This window comes from Ascaphus truei, chromosome 11, assembly GCF_040206685.1.
Source record: "Ascaphus truei isolate aAscTru1 chromosome 11, aAscTru1.hap1, whole genome shotgun sequence".
NCBI lineage: Eukaryota > Metazoa > Chordata > Amphibia > Anura > Ascaphidae > Ascaphus > Ascaphus truei.
The window spans coordinates 6,460,116-6,483,751 of record NC_134493.1 but is presented as its reverse complement, the minus strand read 5'-3'; the positions used below and the strand labels follow the sequence as shown (position 1 = coordinate 6,483,751).

At 43.7% G+C, this 23,636-nt stretch overlaps 1 protein-coding gene across 1 annotated transcript in view; it reads left to right on the top strand.

Moving 5' to 3' along the window:
- The window catches only part of PGAP6 (post-GPI attachment to proteins 6), a 172,843-nt gene that overhangs the window by 37,158 nt on the left and 112,049 nt on the right, over positions 1-23,636 (top strand). Inside the window, exon 3 of the mRNA XM_075565213.1 lies at positions 14,767-14,974. Within this exon, the coding sequence (XP_075421328.1) occupies positions 14,767-14,974 (208 nt within the window). The remainder of the gene's footprint in view (positions 1-14,766; positions 14,975-23,636) is intronic.

Here is a 23,636-nt window from a genome sequence, read left to right as displayed (position 1 = left end):
GTTCAGGGGGTGCTCCAGCTACAGTACTGGTATGTGATAAATCTGAGAGTGATTTCTTGTGTGTAAAGGTTTTAAAAGTTATTTCTAAAGTGTGCCATGTATGAGTCTAGTGAGTGTAAGTAATATATACACTCACTCCATCCTGGACACCAGAATAGGTACTTATACATCTTTACTACACAGAAGACAGGGCACAGTATATTTTATTAAAGAGTTATGTTTAATAGGTATATGTACTATTAACCTGGAAATGAACTGTGGGATTTCCAAGTCATAGATTCCAAGAGACCAGATGGCTACCAAGCTTGGTGCCTATGGGTCTATGTTCGCAGGCTTTTTGTGTGTATATATGCACTATTAAACCGAAATATTTTATTTTCAATATGTATGGCTTCTATTCCCTTGCGGCAGCAGTGATCGCCTCTACACAATATTTTTTGCTTTGAATTACATTGGCTGGAGCACACTGATTTCCTCTTCCGGTTCAGAGGTCCCTGACGTCATCGTTGATTGGAGACCCGGCGCGTCAAGACTGTGAGTGATTGCCTCTCATATTCTCCCTTCCCCTACCTCCGCAGTGAGGTCTGCTCAATCGTGGGTGACACCGGGTTAGGAGGGTTGTGGCGGAGGGTAGCGGCTGCTTAGCGGGTGTTCCCGAACAGGGAACACCGTGGTATCGCTGCTTTCATTCCTCCTTACCACCTTATACCCCTCCCGTTGTTTGTCACGTGGCACGATTGAAGTGGGGAGTTAAAGAAACACTTATACTTACATTGGGATAATGGACCTCAAGAGTGTTCTATTATTCATGCTAATTGTTGCTATTATGGCTCTGGAATAAGGATGGTATCTGTTTGTGGACAATTTGTAGCACCAGTTTTCCTGTGAGGAATCCCAAGTTATTTTGCTGAGAAAAGGTACCCACCTGACTTTACAATACCGGCAAATCGGTGATTGGCTGGCAGAGGAATTCCCATATTCTGATAGGCTGTAGAGGTTTGTGAATGGGACTCTGAAACCCATAAGAAACCTTGCAGCCAATGAGAAGCGCAGATTTCAAGCACCAAACCAACAGTGGCAAATTCAAAGATGATTTGTGCTGAATAGACGTGTGCCGGCTTCAAAGATTTTGACTCAAATTCTTCTTAGTCCCACTTCTGAAGAACGTAGTGGTCGCGTCTGGTATTGCATGCCGAAATCGGTTCCAGGACTTTCGTGAGTACCTACCGGTCATTGGAAAGGGCTCCTACAAAGGTCGTTTTTGTGAATTTCGTTTAAAGGATAGATTTATTCGTTAGCCCCGTTCCCAGTAAGTGTGTTAACTGTGTAAATTGTGTTACATTGTGTATGTCTTTTCATGAAATAAATTACAATTTATTTTACCACTTTGCTTTGCTCAATGATCCCTGTGTAAAAAAGGTGTTAATAAACCTGGTCTCCCGTGACACCCAGTCGCCGTGTGGGGGCGCAAAGCGCGATGATGCAAACGCTGGCAGGGAAGACCATTTTCTTTCCTTGCTGTGGTGTGCGGGCAGCCAATGGCAGGGCAGATCGTGTGGACCAATAGGAGTGCAGGTATTGTAGACCATCATGGCGACACCCCTCCCCCGTGTCATCACCGAGCCTCCCGCGCATCCCATCGCTCCACAATAGACCACAGATCGTGGCTTTCACCTGTGTACGTACCGCCAGGCGCGTGTACAGCAGTAACCACTGGGGTCATAGCCTAAGGCAGCAGTAGACTTTCGGCTATTCCTTGACAAAGGCTGCTGTGACCGCAGAAACATTGGACACTTTATTCGGCCTCAATAAATTATTGTTTTTATAAAATCTGTGGAGCCTCTACTCTTCCTTTCTTGTGTGTCCCGTACTTGGATTGCAGCGGGCCTTCCCTCATCGCGTTAGAGAGTATTTGTACCACAGATTTATTTAAATTTTTGGTGTGCAATATTTTTTCCACATTGCATTGGACTTTCTGCACCTGACAAACTGCACAAAACCGTCAAACAGCTCTTTACACACTGCATCCACCATTTATCTTGTAAGAAGAGACTGTCGATGACTTAGGTTTTTATTTAGATCCAGTTGGTGAATAAAATCAAACACATCTGTCCATAGTGTCTACGCAATGGAGTTAATATTGGGTCAGCTGGAAGAAGCTGATTTTCAGACCAGGGAAATTAGTGCTCTAAGTCTCTCACAGAGGAACGTCCCACCTTTCAAGTGCTTTGTTTGAATCAGTAAATATTGATGATATTGGTACCACACTTTGCTGATTTCTCTTCCACCTTTTATTGGGCGTTTGGTGGTCGGAATCTGCAAAGAATTCGGTCATGTAACTGGGTTACCCCAGATGTGTCTCGTTGCACTGTGTGAAAGTGTCCACAGCTTACTTCAACTGTTTGTTCTGCTTTAGATTCTTTCAACACTTGTTGAATCAGGGCTGTGCATAGATATATTCTGTTGCATTTTCTCCTGCTTCCTCTGTTCTGTCACCATTTAGGATCATTATTTCATAATCCTCTGTGGCATGTTTTGACCAGCACCTCCCTCCCACTTTGACATTACCTTCTCTGTGGGAGTGTGCAGAGTAATACATGTAGTCACAAACTGGACAGGCTTTATTTACCACTCTTTTGCCCTCCACATCCTAGGATTGCATATTTGCAGGTGTATTATAGGGTACTTGTATGTTTTGAAGCTGTCTTTGTTTTTTGTTTTTTTTTCTCTCTCTTTTGTAGAACGTTGCATTAAAAATCTATTTGGGGAAAGGGTGTGTGAAGCGATTATGGCACTTTACTCAGGCCCTACTGCTAGGGTCATACACCAGGGCATCTGCCCAATTCCAAATTAAAAGTGGCATGAGACAGGGGTGCCCGTTATCCCCCCTCCTGTTTGCCCTATGTATGGAACCCTTAGCAGCTCAGATCCGTGGCTGTCCTGATATAGTTGGGGTAAATATTGACTCGCAATCCCACAAAGCAGCTCTATACGCTGACGACATTCTATTATTACTTTCTCGACCCCTCACGTCTCTGTCAAATCTATTTAATCTGCTAGACAAATTCACTAAAATATCTGGATTCAAAATCAATCAATCTAAATCAGAAGCTATAAACATCAGCCTCCCCACAGAGGTTGAAAAGCTACTAAAGCTTAATTTCAATTATACTTGGAAACAGAACCAGATTAAATACTTGGGAGTCCATATTACTAAGGATGTTAGAGACATTTATAAGGCAAACTACCCCCCCCCCCCAATTCAGATCACTAAAAGCTGACATCTCAAAATGGTCCTCCCAGAGAATCTCTTGGATAGGTAGGATACAAAGTATCAAAATGAATCTTCTTCCCCGTTTCCTATACCTATTCCAAACACTACCGCTGCCACTGAGACTGAAAGACCTACTCACGCTTCAGTCTGATATCTCCAAATTTATATGGGGCGGTAAAAAACCGAGAGTAAACAAATTGACCATGAAAAGACCCTCCAGAGTAGGGGGCTTAGCGGTACCTTGTCTGTGGTCCTACTATAAAGCGGCGCAATTAAGCCAAATTGTCCAATGGCATTCCAACCCTGCATTGAAAAGATGGGTGGAAATAGAAAGGGCAAGCTGTGCCGCGATAGAGCTGCAATCCTTGATCTGGCTCCCCAAAAAAGCACATACAGGTGCTGCCATGCCGCTTTCCTCTGTGACCAACTCGCTGTAAATATGGACCACGTCAAAGCACAATCACTCCCTCACCACCAAAAACTCCCTGATTTCCCCCCTTTGGGGGAACCCCGACTTCGCTCCCGGTCTGCAGTGCAGTAGTACCTCTAGTTGGAAAACGGCCGGCTTTACGCGCCTTAGAGACTTGGAGGGCAGTGGCAACAAAATTAAATCATTTGAGCAAATCAGATCTGAAAAGCATATCCCCCATTCTGAATTTTTTAAGTACCTCCAAGTCCGAGCATTTTATAATAAACTAGCCCCTTATCCAGTGCTGACCAATTTTGAAAAGCTCTGTCTGGCAGAATCAGACACTTCGGGACTCACATCGCAGTTATACGGAGAAGTGGTGGGTTCTGCTGTCCACGGACAGGGACACCCGAGATACAGATCTCAGTGGGAATCTGACCTTGGGGAATCCCTAGAAGATGAGGACTGGTGCGATATCTATCTACCGGCGGCCAAAAGCTCAATCTGAACCACACTAAATGAGAATGCATAAAAAGTCCTAATGAGATGGTACCACACCCCATTAAAATTATCAAGGTATGTGCCAGGACTCTCCCCGCTGTGCCCTCGACAGTGCGGAGAGTCGGCTGACCTGTTACATATGCTGTGGTCTTGCCCCCGGATCGCCCCCCTATGGGAAGAAATTCGAAATTGGACTCAGGATCTTGGGCCTCTCGATTCCCCTCGACCCGTGGCTGTTCCTCCTGAACAGACCACTAGAAGGGCTCTCAAAAGCAAATAATAAATTAATCGGGCACTTTGCCCTAGCGACCCGGTGCGAGATCGCAGCAGTATGGAAACTTAATGAGATCCCCTCCATCCCCAAGATTCGGAACAGGATTTGGCATGTCTGCCATATGGAGAAATTAACAAGCTTGGTCAATGACACTGGCAACAATTATCTGAAGATCTGGATACCCTGGCTGGCCCAAACAGACATCCCCGGGGTGGAGCGTGCCACAATATGGCATTGATAGCTCTAGATGCATTCTCCTTTGGCTGTTCCAACATCGTTCCAACATCATCCCTACACAAAGCTCACTGTTAACATGAACAATAGGACATGAGAAGTCCCAGGCAGAAAGGAATCTGAAATTTACCTACCCAGGATGTGGTCTAGAAGCCCCAACTACAACTGTAACTTTTGGAGTTTCCCTCCCACACCTAAAAGCAGGCCCACCCATCCCACCCCAATACCCTCTCCCCCCCTTGTCATTCCCACCCCTAACCCGGCAGCATGCTATACTCAAGCTATGAATATGAAAGTAGCCGATCTATCGCGGGCCGGGTGATGTCTCGGTTAGTCTAGTCCTGTCTTGTGTTGTCTTGTTACCATTCATAACGCAATGTACTGTCATTCTTTTATTATTTAAATTAATTCGCATTTATAATTCATTTTATTTGCATATGTACCTGCTGTGATATCAACTGTTCCTGTACTTTACACCAATAAAAATTTCAAGTTATAAAAAAAAAAAAAAAAAAAATCTATTTTGTAAACTGTAAACTTATGTAAAATTTTCATTTTGAAAACCCAGGTCCCGTCGGGTCTTAACACGGATTAGGACCTGGGACATTTCTTGTGATCCAGTGACCCTCCCTCTGTTCCCTAATACTAATGTTTATTTAATTCTGGAAAAGAAAAATCTGGAAATTATGGAGAGATTCTTGAAGGAATCTCCTAGGCTAGTTTAGTTAGAAAAAGTTTCTACCACGTGAACCATCTTGAAAGAAGAAAAAAGATAGGAAAAATGTTTATTACTGGAACCTTATTTAGTACAGGTTCTAAGGATAATTTGGATTTGCAACTGCTTCCATATTTGATTAATAAGGTCTTCATGAACTACTGAGTTCATGTCATTTAAAATTAAGAGTTATTGGGGGGGTTTCCGGTGACGTCAGCGGGCATGGTGGTGTAGGAGAGGAGCTCATAATAACAAAAATCGACGCTCTTCCACCTAATACTTCCCAACTCTTTTAGGACACTTGATCTGAACAACACTTATGAAATGTCCAAACAATGTCCAAACAAAGTAAGAAGCCCGCAAACCAAGCGGTTACTAAATAATTCTCGCCCTCGCAAAAAAGCCCTGAGGACTGAATTTCAAGATGGCGTCGGAACACGCGGCCCTCATACCACACAGGGCAGAGGCGCTCGGGCTAGAGAAGCTCCCGCTACAGAGGAACCTGTAACAAGATCATACCTCGAGGACCTCCTAGCAACTATGCATACAAAAATACATGCATCCCTCCAGGCTGACCTTAAATCGGCAGTCTCTGCACTCAAGATTGAGATCTCGGGCCTGGCAGAGAGGACGGAGGGATTGGAAGGCAGACTGGATGAGGCCCTTATGCGCCAAACTGAAGCAGAGGAAGAAATTTCCCGAAACGTCCTCGAAGAGGTTCTGTCTGGTCAGCTCCGGCCCTACCTGATAGTTGTTCACCTCGATCTGTGACACCATAAAGGAACGGGATATGGAGATCGACAGGGCCCATCGTGCCCTAGGCCCCCGCTCAGAAGACCCCAACCGCCGGCGTGACGTAATAGTCAGGCTACAGAGTTATTCCACAAAAGAAAAATCATCGCGGCCTACCGGGGGAAGGATACCCTGACTTTCCGAGACGAGCCCCTCCAGCTGTTTAACGATTTGTCAAAAATTACCATCAACCGAAGACGGGAGATGAAACCCCTAACTTCCTTTCTACGCGAAAGGGGAGTGAAATATCGCTGGGGCTTCCCTTTTAAATTGACGGCAAGCGGGAATGGTGGTGTTGGAGAGGAGCTCTCCCCATGGAAAATACCCCCCTCCCTCCCCCCCCCTGACCCACACCCATTCCCACTCGGTGCTCGCCTTACCCTCCCCCTTCCTAAGTCCGTGATCTCAGCTATCATCCACAGCTGACTCTGGTTTAATGTCTGATATCGCTAACTCTATCTTTGACTTTATGATATGTTTGGAAACTCTCCACCTAGATTCAAGGAACTGTGTCGAGCCAAATGACGCTGTGATCTGTCATTATGCTTACCATTGCTACTGTTTTACATGCCTCTGAAATGTATGCAAACATCATTTAGACATAAGTGATCATGCTTACGCCAATCGCACCCCCACATATCTGACCCCCCTTCTCTTCCCGTTCCCCAACCCCTCCCCCCCTTTCCCCCTCCCCTTTCCCCTCTTCTCTTTCCCCCAACTCCGTCCCTGTTTACCCCTGTCCCTCCCCCACCTCTCCTTTTCGCTCCCCTTCTCCCCCCCCCCCCCAAGTTCGTGGCCTCACCTACCATCTACAACTTGCTCTGGTTTAATGTTTAAAATTGTTAACTTTATCTATGACCTTATGATGTACTTGGATACTCTGCACAATACAATACAAAAAACCAAACCAGACATAAGGAATTGTGTCACGCCAAATTAAGCTACGACCTGTCAGTATGTTTAATATTGTCATTATTATCCATACCGTTGAAATGTATGCCAGCACCATTTAGGCACAAATGATCCTACCTACGCTAAATGCATCCCCACATGTCTAACCCCCCCCCCATTTCCCTCTCCCCCCCCCGTTCCCCTCTCTCCCCCCCGTTCCCCTCTCCCTCTCCCCTCCCAGATTCGTGACCTCAACTACCATCCACAGCTTGTTCTGGCTTAACGCTTGATATTGCTAACTCTAAGTAGGACCCTATGATGTGTTGGGATACTCTCCACCTACACTCAGACATAAGGAACTGCGTTGAGCCCTATGACACTGCGATTTGCCTATGCTAATCGCGCCCCCACATATCAGATCCCTTCTCTTCCCGTTCCCCCTTCCCCGCTACCCTTCCCCCTCCCCAGTTCGTGGCCTCAGCTACCATCTACAGTTTGATCTGGTTTAATATTGTGAACTTTATCTATGACCTTATGATGTATCTGGATACTCTCCACAAGAAAAAAAAAACACGGACATAAGGAATCATATCATGCCAAATAACACTACGATCTGTCAGTATAAAAGAAAAAGAACACAATAGTGTAATTCTGTATGTATTCGATATAGATAAAAATGGTAATGCACTCACATTTAGTAAGGTAAAACAGGCATCTCGGTTAATCAGCTTTACCAAACTGTTACATAGTAGATGAGGTTGAAAAAAGACGTAGGTCCATCAAGTTCAACCTATGCTAAATTTAGACAACAGATACTTTATCCTATATCTATACTTACTTATTGATCCAGAGGAAGGCAAATAAAAAACCCCATTAAGGGGAAAAAATTAATTCCTTCCTGACTCCAAGAATTGGCAATCAGATAAATCCCTGGATGAACATCCTTCCCATGTATACTTATTTGCAGTGGTCGACAAATCACCAAAAAATCTACTCGCCGAACAAAAAAAATCTACTCGCCACCTAGCACCACACGTGTGCTGCTTGGGCCAATAGGAGCTCGCCACGATGTTAAATCCACTCGCCCGGGGCGTGCAAATGTATAGGTTTGTCGAACACTGCTTATTTGGTATATCCCTGTATACCTTTCCCATCTAAAAAGATGTCCAACCTTTTTTTGAACAAATCTATTGTATCTGCCATCACAGTCTCCATGGGTAATGAATTCCACATTTTAACTGCCCTTACTGTAAAGAACCCTTTCCTTTGTTGCTGGTGAAATTTCCTTTCCTCCACCCTTAAGGGATGGCCCCCAAGTCCTTAGTACTGCCCGTGGGATGAATAGTTCTTTTGAAAGCTCCTTGTATTGTCCCCGAATATATTTGTATATAGTTATCATATCCCCTCTTAGACGCCTCTTTTCTAATGTAAATAAATCTAATTTAGCTAGCCTCTCCTCATAAGTTAGAATGTCCATCCCCTTTATTTATTTGGTGGCTCTTCTCTGCACTCTCTCTAGTTCCATAATGTCTTTTCTTAGGATTGGTGCCCAAAATTGTACTCCATATTCAAGGTGTGGTCTTACTAGTGCTTTGTAAAGGGGCATAATTATGTTTACTTTACTTCCATCCATTGCCCGTTTGATGCAAGTTCTTGTTTGCCTTTGCAGCCTTTGCAGCTACTGCATGACATTGGGCACTATTGCCAAGCTTGCAGTCTACAAGCACTCCTACAGTACCGACACACTTTATTCGAGTGTGGCCGGTACCGCAAGCCGGGAGATTTCCCGGCTTGCTAGTGGCCGCCCCTCGTCTTCGGGAGCGTGCGCCCCCTGCACGCGCGTCCAGGGGCTCCCCGAGGGAGCCCTGGTGTCCCGCGATCGCGGGACAGCGGCAGGGGGTACCGGGGGACCCGGCAGACCCGGCAGCGGTAGGGAGAGCGCCCCGATCGGAGGGCGCTCTTCCGCTGCTTCGGCGCGCGCCCGTCACTCTCGGGCGCGCGCCAGGCTACTGCTGCGGCCAAGAACGGGCAAATGCTCGAATAAACTTGGCCGCAGCAGTAAATCCTTCTCCATCAAGGATTCCCCCAATATACTGTATTTCCTCGATTGTAAGACGCACCATCGATTTGGATCTTGCAATCGAGGAAAATTACTTTTTCACTTACCATGTTTCAGGAGAGGTCCCATGTCAGTGGAGGATGAAGCGAGCGGCGGCGGCAGGAGTGGTCCCACGTCTGCAAATAGTTGAAGATGGACAGCAGGTGGGTGTGCGGCAGCAGGACAGGTCCAAAGTCTGCAGGTAAATGAGGATAAGAAGACAGCGGGCGTGCGGTGAGGTGCGACGGCAGGAGATCATAGTAGCAGGAGAGCTGAGCATGAGCAGAGCGGCATAGGGGAACGGCTTGGGAGGTTCACACTGTAACCGGAAGTCAGACACCAGTCAACTTCTGGTGTTACAGTGTGCACCTCCCAAACCGTTCCCCTATGTCGCTCTGCTCTTGCTATTATGATCTATTAGTCGCCTACACCACCGCATGCCCGCTGTCTTCTTATCTTCATTCACCTGCAGACTTGGGACCTGTCCTGCCTCCGCCACCGCACTCCTGTCTGCTGTCCATCTTCAACCATCTGCAGACGTGGGACTTCTCCTGCCGCCGCCGCACACTTCGTCATCCGCTGACATGGGACCTCTCCTGGAACATGTTAAGTGAAAAGAGGGGTTAGTACTGTAGACACTTTTTTTAATACATCGATTCTAAGACGCACCCCGATTTCAGACATGTGAAAATCGAACAAAATGTGCGTCTTAGAATTGAGGAAATAAGGTATCTCCATTTAATTTGTAAGTCGCCTTTTTATTCTTGCATCCCAAATGCATAACCTTACATTTATCTGTATTAAACCTCATCTGCCATCTACCTGCCTACGTTTCCAGTCTCTCCAAGTCCTTCTGAAGAGAAATGACATCCTGCTCTGATTCTATTACCTTATACAATTTAGTATCATCAGCAAAGATGGAGACTTTGCTCTCAATGCCAACCTTAAGGTCATTAATAAACAAGTTAAAAAGCAGGTGTCCCAGTACCGATTCCTGAGGTACTCCACTCACGACTTTAGCCCAACCTGAAAAAGTTCCATTTATGACAACCCTCTGTTGTCTGTCCTTTAACCAGTTTTCAATCCAGGTGCATATATTATTACTGAGTCCAATTTTCTTTATTTTGTACTCCAACCTCTTCTGTGAAACCGTATCAAAAGCCTTTTCAAAATCTAAGTAGACCACATCAACTGCATTACCCTGGTCTAAATTCATACTTACCTCCTCAAAGAAACAAATAAGGTTAGTTTGGCAAGATCTATCCTTCATAAATCCATGCTGACTATTACTAATAATTTTGTTTTCCATTAGGTATTCCTGAATATTATCCCGTATTAAACCTTCAAGTTTTTACAGGTCTAGTTGTGATCTAGCTCCCTTTTTAAATATAGGCACCACATCTGCTTTACGCCAATCTTGTGGTACTGAGCCTGTGGAAATGGAGTCCTTGAATATATATTATGGTTTTTTGACTATTACTGAGCTTAACTCCTTGAGAACTCTTGGATGTATGCCATCGTGGGCCAGGTGCCTTATTTACTTTAATTTTTTCAAGTCGCTTATGAATTTCTTCCGCAGTTAACCAATTGTTCATTAATATGGAGGTTGTGGTTTCCTTTTGCGGCACTACTATTGAACTTGATTCTTCCCTGGTAAACACAGAGGCAAAGAATTTGTTTAATACCTCTGCTTTTTCCTTATCTCCAATAATAATCTGCCTACCCATCTCACACTGAAAGGGTCCTATATTTTCTTTTCTCATTTTTTTGTTATTAAGGTATTTAAAGAACTTTTTAGGGTTGACCTTACTTTCTATTGCAATCCTTTTTTCATTATCCATTTTTGCTAATTTGATTGCCTTTTTGCAATTTTTGTTACATTCCTTATAATTCTGATATGATGTCTCTGTCCCTTCTGACTTAAAGAATCTAAACGCCTTTCTCTTCTTGTCCATTTCCTCTCCTACCTGTTTATTTAGCAACATTGGTTTTGACTTATTTCTTTTATACTTATTACCCAAGGGTATACGCTGATAAGTGTGCTTTTCTAACAGTGTTTTAAAGACTGCCCATTTATCTTCTACATTTTCCCTGCAAAAACATCATCCAATTGTATTACTACTAGATTAGACCTCCGTTTATTAAAATCTGCCTTTCTAAAGTTTAAGGTCTTTGAACCCAAGAAATCTATTTTTTGATAATTTATTTCAAATGAGACCATGTTATGATCACTGTTACCCAAATGTTCCAGGACTTGAATATTTGTTATTACTTCTACATTGTTTGATATGACCAAATCCAGTATTGCCCCTCTCCTGCTTAGTTCCTCAATAATTTGGGTCATGTAATTATCTTTAAGCACCCCCAAAAACCTGTTTCCTTTTGTTGTAACGCTAATCTCATTGCCCCAGTCTGTTTGGATAATTAAAATCCCCCATTCTGCAAACATGACCCAGTTTTGATGCCTTTTTGTTTTCACTTTCTGTTTTGAACTTTTCTTTGACATTTAGTGGTTATGTTCCCATTTAAGTTTACTGTGTGTTAAGCGGACTGGTTCAGTTGCTTGTGAGAGTGCACCCAAGTGTACTATTCTCTATGGGAATCGGCAGGGGACATCGCGCTCTCGTCGAGCAATGCTCAAGCTTCTTCATGTCAGTCACCTATTAAAGTTATTTTTGTTTAAGTTCCAATGCATCCAATTAGGATGGATATAAGCTTTTGTTACGGAGAATAACCGATCCTATTGGATGGCAACGCGTGACGTCACCCGCTGGCACGCAAGCAGCTGTGTATTTAAATTCCTTTTTTATTGTATTAAAATTACACCTTGATAAAGGGCATACAGCCTGAAACACGTTGGTGCGTTATTCCTACTGTATCTAGGGGGTCTGTTATGATCCTTAAATATTTTCTATTTTTTTTTTTCTTCAAATGTGAGCCTCCTGTTGTTGTTGGCAGTGCTCGTCCTTTTTCTACCTGTTCTCGGTACCACACTTGTCAGAACTCCTGAGAGCTCAACAAGAGTGAAACGCATAGGGTGAAGTGTTGAAGACATCTGTGTACTCTAGACACTTAAAGGAGATCTAACCTTCCCACAGCCGTGAAATCACAGCACAGAAGCAAGATTGTGTTGCTTTGTGAGCGAAAAGTTGACTTTTCCCCAGAGTACCACTGCTTCATTTTGTTTGACCCACTGTGGTCTAAAAGTGCAATTTTTTTAATGGATTTTGTGAGTGTGTTTCTACCCTTTTTATATCACTATATTGTATGTAATGGGGTTCCCATGGCCCCCCCCCCCTCGTTACCTCCGCTGCGTGGGTGATCGCGGGTGCCGCCAGAGTCAAGCGGCAGACCCGCCGGCAATTCTGGAAGGTGGGTGCCAAGCAGGGAGCGCTCCTGTACTCCGGAGGCTCCGCGGCGGTCCGGCTAGTACAGGGCACCGCCATGTTTGTGTCGTTGCGCATGCGCAGTGCAGATGTGCGGCTGGAAGCTCCTGGTAGGTCGCACAGGCGCAGTACAAGCGCGCAAATGGCTGGCCAATAGAGAAGAGGCTCTTAGTTGGGACTACAATTCCCATGAGCCTCAGCAGGGCCACATGATGCCAGGGAATGAATAGGAGCAGAGGACTGCTGGCAGGCAGGAAAGGGAAGTGTGTGTGTAGAGACCATGCTACCTACTGTGTCCTGGGTGAGCAAGGGGAGAGGAGGTGTGTATTGCAGGGGGTCAGTGACCCACTGCATAGGCTAGGAATCCCCCCTAGGCCCCAGTGCAGGCCCTGAGTCACCACCAGATTGTGGTACTGCAGGGAACAGCCCTAGATAGGGACATCATAACCTTTACTGATAAGTAGCAGACAGGGACACAGTATCTTCCTGCGCTGCCTGTTGATCGGTAGTTTGGGATCAGGCTACTGGACGCAAGTAAAGACTCGTGAGAGATTCCCTGTGAGTGAGGAATCAACTGAGAGATAAAACGCTGGATCGGCGGATCCTTTTTAAAGTACAGTTACCAGGTGCTGGAGCGCCCGGAAGGTATTATAATAAGTGCACCAACACTGGTACCTACAGGCGCTGATCCTGCCTTGGGCGTGAGGTTCTTGGGGACACCAAGGGTAAAGTGACCAACGGACTGGTCCAGTACATTGGACACGGAGCGGGGTGCACGCGGAGGTGAAAAAGGGACACTACTCCCGGGTGGAGCGTGGCCAGAGCCACTGGTACAAAGGTTACCTAGTCAAGGACAATCATATATTGTGTGTGCATTATATTACTGCAAGGTTATCAATACATTCTATATGCATATGCTGTTCATTGTTATATCCATATCTACTTACGTATATCTATGCTCCATATAGTAAAATGTTAGAGTTGTGGATTGTCATTGTTATTCTTGTCCAGGGGCATCTCACTAATTGGGGATCCTGGGCGAGTGGAGGCACTGTCAGATTACTTATTGTTGCCCCGTGCTCCCTGTTAGCGGTGTCTCAGATCTCGCTGAGCCAGCAGGTATATACAGCATTAGTAGCCTTTCTATGCTAGCAGGAAAGAGAGTTACATGTAGATAAACGTAGTCATACTATTTTTGCTCTTTTTCTTTTCTTTATACATATGGGAGATCTTCATTTGACACATTGAATATCACAAGTTTCTCCTACACACAATGAACATGCTTAATTAATTCCACACTATGTGAGTGGGAATAATCCCTTCTCATCATATAATTTACATATTGCACTATGCATAGTCCTGGATAGTTAGATATTTTTCTCTTTTTTGCGATTTTTGGAATTTGCCATTTAATTTTGTCCCCCTCTGCTATTCCATTTTATTTCCCCTTTATGATCATTTTTTTGTAACTTTTTTTTTTGGGGGGGGGGGGGGAGGGGGGTGGGTAAATGGCTGGTTGGACCGGGCATCCTCAGCTGCTGGTCTACTTCTCTCCTGCACTGTCCCATGCCGGGCTCTCTGAGGTTGGTGGTAAGCTCTTCTGACGCACACAGTCAGGAGAGCCTGGCGTGGGACAGTGCAGGAGAGAGGCAGTCCCACAACAGGAGAGACGACCTACCCATACTAACAAAAATGTTTATTACAGGATTTATTTTTTGCATTTTAAAGTAGTACCCTAACCAACCTCTTGTTTTTTTTTTCTTTTCTTTTTACAGAATTGAAACTGGGGTGTCCTCAAAGTTTAACTGCACTATTTCTGGCTGCAGGGACCCCTTTGTTCCCACGATGCATACTGGTGAAGTTACCGGTGTTCCTGGTTTTAAAGGGGTTTTAAATTAACATCCAATAGGAAGCCACAACCGATGGTGTTGCTGCCCAAGATTTGGCAGTTATTTTATCATCCCTGAGTAAGATTTAAACCAGGTAACTTCACTGGTACAAGTAAGTATCTCAGGAACCAGGGGGTCCCAGGAGCTGAAGATAGCGATGTTCGGCTCAGGGGAACTTCCAGTTTCCATACTGTAAAGGAAAAATGGGTGCTTAAAAAAAAAAAAAAAAAAAAAAAATGTGTTGGAGGAGCTGCTCCATTAATGCTTCATCGTATCCCCTTTTGTGTGTCTTCTATTTCCCAGACATTTTCGTTATGGAGCCCCACCGGTGATTAACCCTCTGGACTCTAGTTTTTCCACTAATACAAGTGTCCGCTCATCTTTTAACAAGACGGTGACATTCACAAGTTCCCTGCAAAATAACACCTTCGTGAATATAACGGACCCCACACCTGGAGACTGGTTTATTGCTGCCCACTTGCCCAAAGCTAGAGAGAAAATTGAAATCCAGGTAGGTGGCAGCCCTACCGATTGGTCAAGTATCACATGCATTAACTGCTAGTAAAAGCTTTAATAACCTGAATATGACTACATCAACGAGGAAATAAGTCATGTTAGATGGAAGGGAAGTAAACATAATTATGCCCCTTTACAAAGCATTAGTAAGACCACATCTTGAATATGGAGTACAATTTTGGGCACCAATCCTAAGAAAATACATTATGGAACTAGAGAGAGTGCAGAGAAGAGCCACCAAATATATTCGGGGACAATACAAGGAGCTTTCAAAAGAACTGTTCATACCACGGGCAGTACAAAGGACTCAGGCCATCCCTTAAGGTTGGAGGAAAGGAGATTTCACCAGCAACAAAGGAAAGGGTTATTTATAGTAAGGGCAATTAAAATGTGGAATTCATTACTGTATGAGACGTGTGCAGAGGTAAGCAATAGAGACTTGTTTTTAAGGTGAACTAAAATAAAGCTTTTATTGTGCCTGCTTCTTTTACACATGAAAATCATCAAACGTATGCAAATAAGGGGTTAAACAAAGCTTCTGCTCCACTTGGGAGTATTTCTAGGTAAACATATGCAGTCCAGAAGTCCCTTTAGATGGCATGTTTCCCAGCCCCAAACATATATTTTGATATGTGCAGATAGCAGGATATCCTCTCCATAGGAAAGTAATCAGCGGGCACTGCTTGGACAAAAAATGGCAAGAAGACTGGACTGTGCAAAAAATATAAAAGCCTTTATTGGTTACCAAAGAAAAACCTGGCGCCAAAAGTTCATTGGATAATCCTGTACTCCTCAGGGGATCAGCACACTTGCTTGACAGGCCATGTAGGCGAAAAAACACAAACAGACACAGATCATAGTGCAACACTGTAGGGTTAAAACAGGTCTACACTAATACACACACTGCACATATAACATAGAGACTCCTAGTGACTATAAAAACTATTTATTAAATAAAAAGAACTATGCCATAAAATGGTATGGACAAATGAGAACACTGCTGGTCATCCAGATGGGAAAAATCAGAGCCCTACTTACAAGCAGCAAGGCAAATACAGGCAATGCAACAAAGAGTCCTTCGGGTGCTGCTGATGTCTTTGCAGAGATATGATTCCTGCTGCACTGCGACTCTTGTGCTGACTCTCCCTCCAGGGGTTAACAGGAACAGTGGCAGTGTCGGAGGCCTGCTCGTGGGGCTCACAGCTCTACTCCACGTGAGGCTGCTCTCCTCACTTCCTCCTCCGGTTACACAGGCTGTCTCAGAGAGTGCCCGTGCCCTTAAAGGTACAGTACAAGCGTCCTGTATGCCAAGAACTAACGGCTGCAATGGGGCTCAAATGTGACCAAGTGTCCCAAAAAGTCCAATACCAAGCTCAAAGTGACTGTCACCTGCCCTACGCGTTTCGTGGATGTTACTCCACTTCCTCAGGGGCTACCTGCAAAGACATCAGCAGCACCCGGAGGACTCTTTGTTGCATTGCCTGTATTTGCCTTGCTGCTTGTAAGTAGGGCTCTGATTTTTCCCATCTGGATGACCAGCGGTGTTCTCATTTGTCCATACCATTTTATGGCATAGTTCTTTTTATTTAATAGTTTTTATAGTCACTAGGAGTCTCTATGTTATATGTGCAGTGTGTGTATTACTGTAGACCTGTTTTAACCCTACAGTGTTGCACTATGATCTGTGTCTGTTTGTGTTTTTTCCCCTACATGGCCTGTCAAGCAAGTGTGCTGATCCCCTGAGTACAGGATTATCCAATGAACTTTTGGCACCAGGTTTTTCTTTGTTTTTACTTTTTCGGTTAGTACTGACAGTATTACTAGGCAGCCTTTATATATATATATATATATATATATATATATATATATATATATATATATATATATATATATATATAGCTGCCTAGTAATACTGTCAGTACTAACCGAAAAAGTAAAAACAAAGAAAAACCTGGTGCCAAAAGTTCATTGGATAATCCTGTACTCAGGGGATCAGCACATGATTTGGGTTCTTTGGGTTTTCGTGGCTGTGGCACACTGACGCTTGGTCCGGGTCAATACTTGTCCTTGTAGTACTGTAATCTCATCCGTGAGAGATTCCTGCTTTTTGAGTGCATCTTGCAAGTCTCTTCTGAGGCAATTTATCTGCGCACTTTGCTTTCTCTGAGTTTGTATCAGTGTCTCCTTCATATTCTGGAGCTCTGTAATTTTTGTCGTCAAAGTTGCCGCTGTGTCTGTTTTCTCCTTGGTGTACTGACTCAAGGGGATGGAACAGACTCTCTCTCCAGCTCTTGTTCCAGTTTCTGGGCCTTCTCCCGCTCATACAGAGTCACCTGATCTCTAAGCTCCGCCTTCAGCGAGGCTCTGGTGACATGCAGCGTGGCCTTTAGCTCCTCATAGTGCTCTGTGGGGACACACTGGGTATTCAGACGTCCCTGCAACGCTTGTACCTCTTTAGCAGCCTGCAGATTTTCTTCCTGCAGAGTTTGCTGCTTCTCCTCCGTATTCTGGAGATGTGTATGCAGACCTTGTAGTTGGTTCTGCAGTCGGTGCTCTGCTTCAACTTTTCACCTTCCAGAAATGTCTTTATATTTTTCAATTGCTCAAAACATCCAGGGGGAGCATAAGGGAAGATAAGAGAACAAAATATACATATAAGTGCAGACGTTATGTGATTAAATGAGTATTTCAGCAGTGTCTTGGCTCGTATGGCTATTCTACTCACAGGAGCAAGGTATATTCAAAGCAGTTGGCAAATTGGGTTGCCACCCTTGAAGATGTCTGTGAGCTGTGCCCCCCTGGCGATACTCCGTCAGCGGTATGTGTATAGAGAGAGGGAAAGACTACATAGTGCGATCAGTATGAAAATGTTTATATATAGAAAACACAATAAAAATGCGCACTTACAATTTGCACAAAGATAAAAAGCATGTATCACATAATGTGAATGGAGGATGTCCCGAAACAGCTCACCGCCTCCTTCAGGTCAGTCTGCTGGCTTCCGCGGCTCTGTGTCCTGTACCGGAGCTTCCTTCTGCGCGCCCGTCTGTAAGGTGTGACGTCACTGCATTCAGAGCTGGTTTCTACAGATCCTCTCCAAGACCAAAATTGGTCCGCAAGTAAACTCTATGCGTTTCGCCCAGCTACCAAACTGTTTCTCGGCTTCGTCAGGAGTGTATTGTGTGTTCTAATGGTGGCTATTTATACATGTTGTTCAATTAAAAAAACGACTCAATTTATTAAAAAAATCAATCAATTAGTCTAGATTGCACAAGGGAGTAGGTGTTGGAATCAGTGTTAATCCAAAGAACCTGGGTACATAGGTGGCAATAGGACTTGGGGAATTATATTCTATTCATATCATGTATTGTGTTTAACAAATTCTAATAGGTATCAACAACAATTCAGCCCTTAATGGGTTTTATGATATGTCACCTGGCAAATGCTCATATTCCTAATATATGACAGTAGATGTTGAGGTGTGTATAGCAAATACACATTAGGTATAACCATAATACAGATCGAGGAGAAAATAGGGATATATATTACAATAGATGCTAATAATGACCCTATAATTTAAAGGGAATTATTGACAAGTTAATACATTAAGAAACTCTGTATGTGATTTAACAAGAGTGGTGGCATAACATCTTATCTGTGTTAGATTTTTAGTCACAGGTCAAAAGGAGACTAATGAGGCTTTAATTCAAAAGGTGTCATGGTTCATCAAAAAAGGCAAAAAATTGAAGGCAACAATTTTTGAGGACACTCTGTGACACATTACAGGGTGCTTGACCCATAATATTAAGGGTGGGAATAATGGTACTATAATTCCTGATCACACACAGAAAAAAATATATGTACTGCAGTGATCAAGAAGATGGCGTGAGGGTGATCTAATGAGCAAAAGACTATAGTGACATATCATTTACAGTAAATGGTGCATGTAAAGTGAATATCAATGGACATAGCTAATATGCAAAGACATATTTTTACATAAAGGTATCCGAGACAGAAAGCCATTCTTGGAGGTAGATCTGAAACGAAAAGCAGGTGAGAGCAACAAGAGAGCAGAGGCGAGACTTAACTCCTACAGAAACTGATATACATATTGATATTTAATTCAAAAAAGGGGTGATGTCTATCTCAGCGTTTAATCCTCTAGGGGCTAGTGTTTTGAGACGGTGAATCCAAAAGGTTTCCCGTTTCAGAAGTTCTGAACCCCTATCACCTCCCCTCCAATGGGGTAATACATATTCAATGGCTTTAAAGGTTAAGCATGTCGGTTCCCCACCATGAAATTCAGTGAAATGATTGGGGATACTGTGGTTGGTTAATTTCCTTCTAATGCCACTAAGGTGCTCTATGATTCTAGTTCTTATAGGCCTGATTGTTTTGCCAATATATTGTAGCTTGCATGAACATTCTATCATGTAAACTACATGATCTGTTCTGCAAGTCATAGAGGTGTTAATATTAAACACTTCACCCGTGACATTAGAATGGAATTTGGTATGTTCAGATGATTTAAACCGGCATGCCCTACAGGTGGAACAGCCATGAAAACCTTTCTTGTTCATACATTATCCTTAGATTTGTTGTCCCTGAGTGCACTGGGGGCTAGTTTGTTCTTAAGGTTGCTTGCTTTGGTGAAGATTACATTGGGCTTCTCTGGAATGTTAGGGCCCAAAATGGGATAATTTTTGAGAATCTCCCAGTGTTTTGTAATAATCTTTCTCACTTCCCCGGCATCTCTACTATATCCTGTCAGGAATGCATAGTCAAATTTGTTGTTTCTAGCTGTGTCTTTTTGTTTGGGTATCAGTAAATCGCCTCTATGAACTCTCTCAGCCTTCTTCCTAGCTAATTCTATTTTCTCCTCAGAATATTGTTTCTCCAGAAATCTGTCCTTTATTTTTTCTGATTGAGTATGGTATTGTTCAATGTCTGTACAGTTTCTTCTGATTCTGGTAAATTGACTGGATGGGACATTGTCCATCCATCTTGGTAAATGGCAGCTGTCTCTTCTAATAAAATTGTTTTGGTCTATCTCTTTGAAATATGTCTTTGTTTTTATTGCTCCATTTTCAATATATATATTCAAATCTAAGAAATTAATTTGTTGGTGACTCCATTCACTCGTGAATTTTAAGTTGTAAGTATTGACATTCATATTGTCAATAAATTTTAACAGAGTGTCTTCACCCCCTCTCCAAACAAAAATAATATCATCTATGTAGCGGCGATAGAGGACAAGATTCGCACCAAGCTCACCCTCCTTCCAGATGTTATGTTTTTCCCAATCTGCTGCTTCTCCTCCGTATTCTGGAGATGTGTATGCAGACCTTGTAGTTGGTTCTGCAGTCGGTGCTCTGCTTCAACTTTTCACCTTCCAGAAATGTCTTTATATTTTTCAACTCATGGAGCTTTTCATTCTTTCCAATGACGTGGTCTGTCAACTCAGAATTTTCTTTTTTTTAGTCTCTGTAATATTCAGGGCCTCCTTGTAGTTCGCCTTCCATTTTCGCACCTCTGCTTGGAGACTGACTGTCTCCTGGTGTGAGACTTCCGTCTCTAGGTTGAGGGCCTGAAGCTCCTTCTGAGAGACTTTGTGATCTATATTAAGATTGACAATAGTTTTTTTTTTTTAGAATTGTCCAGCTCCTCAGCGAGACTGTGAAGTTCCTTTTTGGAGACTTCTAGTTTTGTGTGGCAGCTGCCGATCTCGTGGTGTGAGGCATCCAGTGCTGTGCGGCGTGTATGAACCTCCTTCTGGGATACGTCCACCTCTGTCCGGATACACTCTTGACCTCTTGTTGTGAGGCATTCAGTTCTAGGCGAAGACTGTGAACCTCTTGCTGAAAGACTGTAATCTTCTTCAGTGCCTCCTCATACTTCCGCTTTAGCTTAGCCATCATTTTATCGGATTGACTCTGCTTTTCCACCATGGTGGCATTAGTAATGTTTACAGCATCTAGCTCAGACTTGATATCGTCCAATTCTGTTCCAGATTCAGAGTACATTGCGAGAACAGTTTTCTGTAGCTCAGCATTATCTTCCCTCTCAAGTTTCAATTGTTCCCGGAGCAGATCAGTCACGCCTGGCAATTTTCAGGGCACCTTCAGGGCTGGTCAAGGGATCGCCACTCATTGGTCCTGGCTCCGCTTCCCTGGTATGGTTGGTTGAGGGTTTCTCACTATTAGCACCGGACAGACACTTCTTTGGGGTACACCACTTCTGCCTTGGGCCCTCTGGTATTCGGTCATCCGCGGGACGAATTCTCAATTTTCTCTAGGCTGCATGGCATCTCGAATCCCCTTTCTTTCAGCGGGATCTGCGGATGTGTCTGTTCCTTCCACGGTAAGTGAAGAACCGCTTTTCTTTTTCCATCTTTTTGTTTTGGATGACTCCGTCCCATCAGGAATACTGGGGTCTCCGTCTTTATTTGAAACTTCAGCAGCTTCATTGTATACGCCAGGCTTTTCTTGCAGTTGCGTTAGCTGACAGAAATATTGGGTGATCTGCTGCTCCCGCTCTTTCTCCTGTCGATCATATTTGTCATCATAGAGAGCGGTCTTTTCGGTTCGTACTGAGTTCAGGCACCCCCACCATTCTTGGGTGTTTTGTGGGTGTGACTCGGTTTGGGTTCCCATAAAAGATGTATTCCTCCTCATCGGACTGGAAGGGCCACTCTACCATGGGGTAGGGTTCATTACAGGAACGCCGCATCTTGTCCTCCATTTTGGGGCTACCAGATGTATTTTTCTTCCTGACCTCAGGAGGCGCTATTGCAGTGTTGCCACAGTTTTTGCTAGAACCCAAAATTGTGGTAGTCCTACAGGTGGGCATATTTTGCTTGTAGATGTCGTAGCTCTCACAGGCATCTCTGTAGCCTTTTTATTTTTCTTTCCTTTGGTTAGTTTTAAAACATCAGCAATATTGTGCATGCACTCTCATCGTCTGAATAAGGCCTGAAGGGACAATGCTTCGTGTGATGGGGTTCTTTACACCAGGAACACATTTTCTTCCCTAGTTTTGCAGAGTCCATTTGACTTCAGATGGGCGGCCATTTTAAACTCCCTGGGGCTTTCCCCCCCCCCCATTTTTAGATGTACTCTTCACCTTGACCGATTTGGCACTATTTCCTTCACACAATGCTTGCTAGTGTAGCTGCCCATTACCTTGCTTCAGCAAAGGCATTTGCTTTACACCATTTACTTGCTATGTGCAATCCCTCCGCTTCAGCAAAATAATTTGTTTTTCTCTTTGAGTTCAGTAATTTTCAGTCTCATCTTTGGGTATTATGGCAATCACTCTTCACACTTTGGATGCAAGTTGTACTCCCAAGATTCATAGACAGACTTTACTTGCAGAAAAAAAAATATTCTCTTTTTTTCCCCACTTTCTTTCACCATATGAAAGAGACGTGTGCAGAGGTAAGCAATAGAGACTGGTTTTAAGGTGAACTAAAATAAGGCTTTTATTGCGCCTGCTTCTTTAACACATGAAAATCATTAAATGTATGCAAATAAGGGGTTAAACAAAGCTTCTGCTCCACTTGGGAGTATTTTCAGGTAAACATATGCAGTCCAGAACTCCCTTTAGATAGCATGTTTCTCAGCCCCAAACATATATTTTGATATGTGCAGATATACAACAATCTTAGAAAGTAAAGCTTATCTGTCTCTCTGGTAGCTGTAGGGGAAGGCTTCTCTGTTCACCTGGTGTCCGCACCCTTGTGTGCTAAGGTAGGATCCAGGTTTAGAACCTTGTCACCTTTGTCTTGTTGTCAGCTTGCAACTCAAGACATCGGTTTGTTCCATAGGTCAGCCCAGTTGTGGACTAGGGAACTCTCTGTCTTTCTGCTTCCTTGGTTAGCTCAGCTCACGTGTGAGCTCAGGAAGAATCTCCCTTCCTGTCTCAGAAGCAGTCTTTTTCTGACACCTGTAATCTGCCAGGTGGTGTTGGTTAATTGTCTACCAGCAGTTAACTGTCACACTGCTGGATTAGTGGCACCTTTTTGAACAGGGATATGTCCCCTGTTACAATTACCCATGGAGATTGTGAGGGCAGATACAATAGATTTGTTCAAAAAAAGGTTGGGCATCTTTTTAGATAGGAAAGGTATACAGGGATGTACTAAATAAGTATACATGGGAAGGATGTTGATTCAGGGATTCATCCGAATGTCAATTCTTGGAGTCAGGAAGGAATTTATTTTTCCCCTTATGAGATATCATTGGATGATATGACTCTGGGGTTTTTTGTTTGCCTTCCTCTTGATCAATAAGTAAGTATAGATATAGGATATAGTATCTGTTGTCTAAATTTAGCATAGGTTGAACTTGATGGACGTACGTCTTTTTTCAACCGCATCTACTATGTAACTGTGTAACTACGTTAACCGTTGTTGCAGAATTCCTGCCATTAGTTAGATTGGAAGTTGGACCACCAAGGTAGTATTTTCTGAAATACTACCAGTGCCATGTGCTACCCAAGGAGGGTAATAAAGAATTGAGGGCGGGCACTGCTAACCTGGTAGTAAGGAACTAAACGCAATCTCCAAAAAAGTGAGGTTTATTCACATCGGACAAACACACAACTCTCCAAAAAGCTGATGCGTTTCGTATCACGCAGGGTACGTTGTCAAAGAGTAA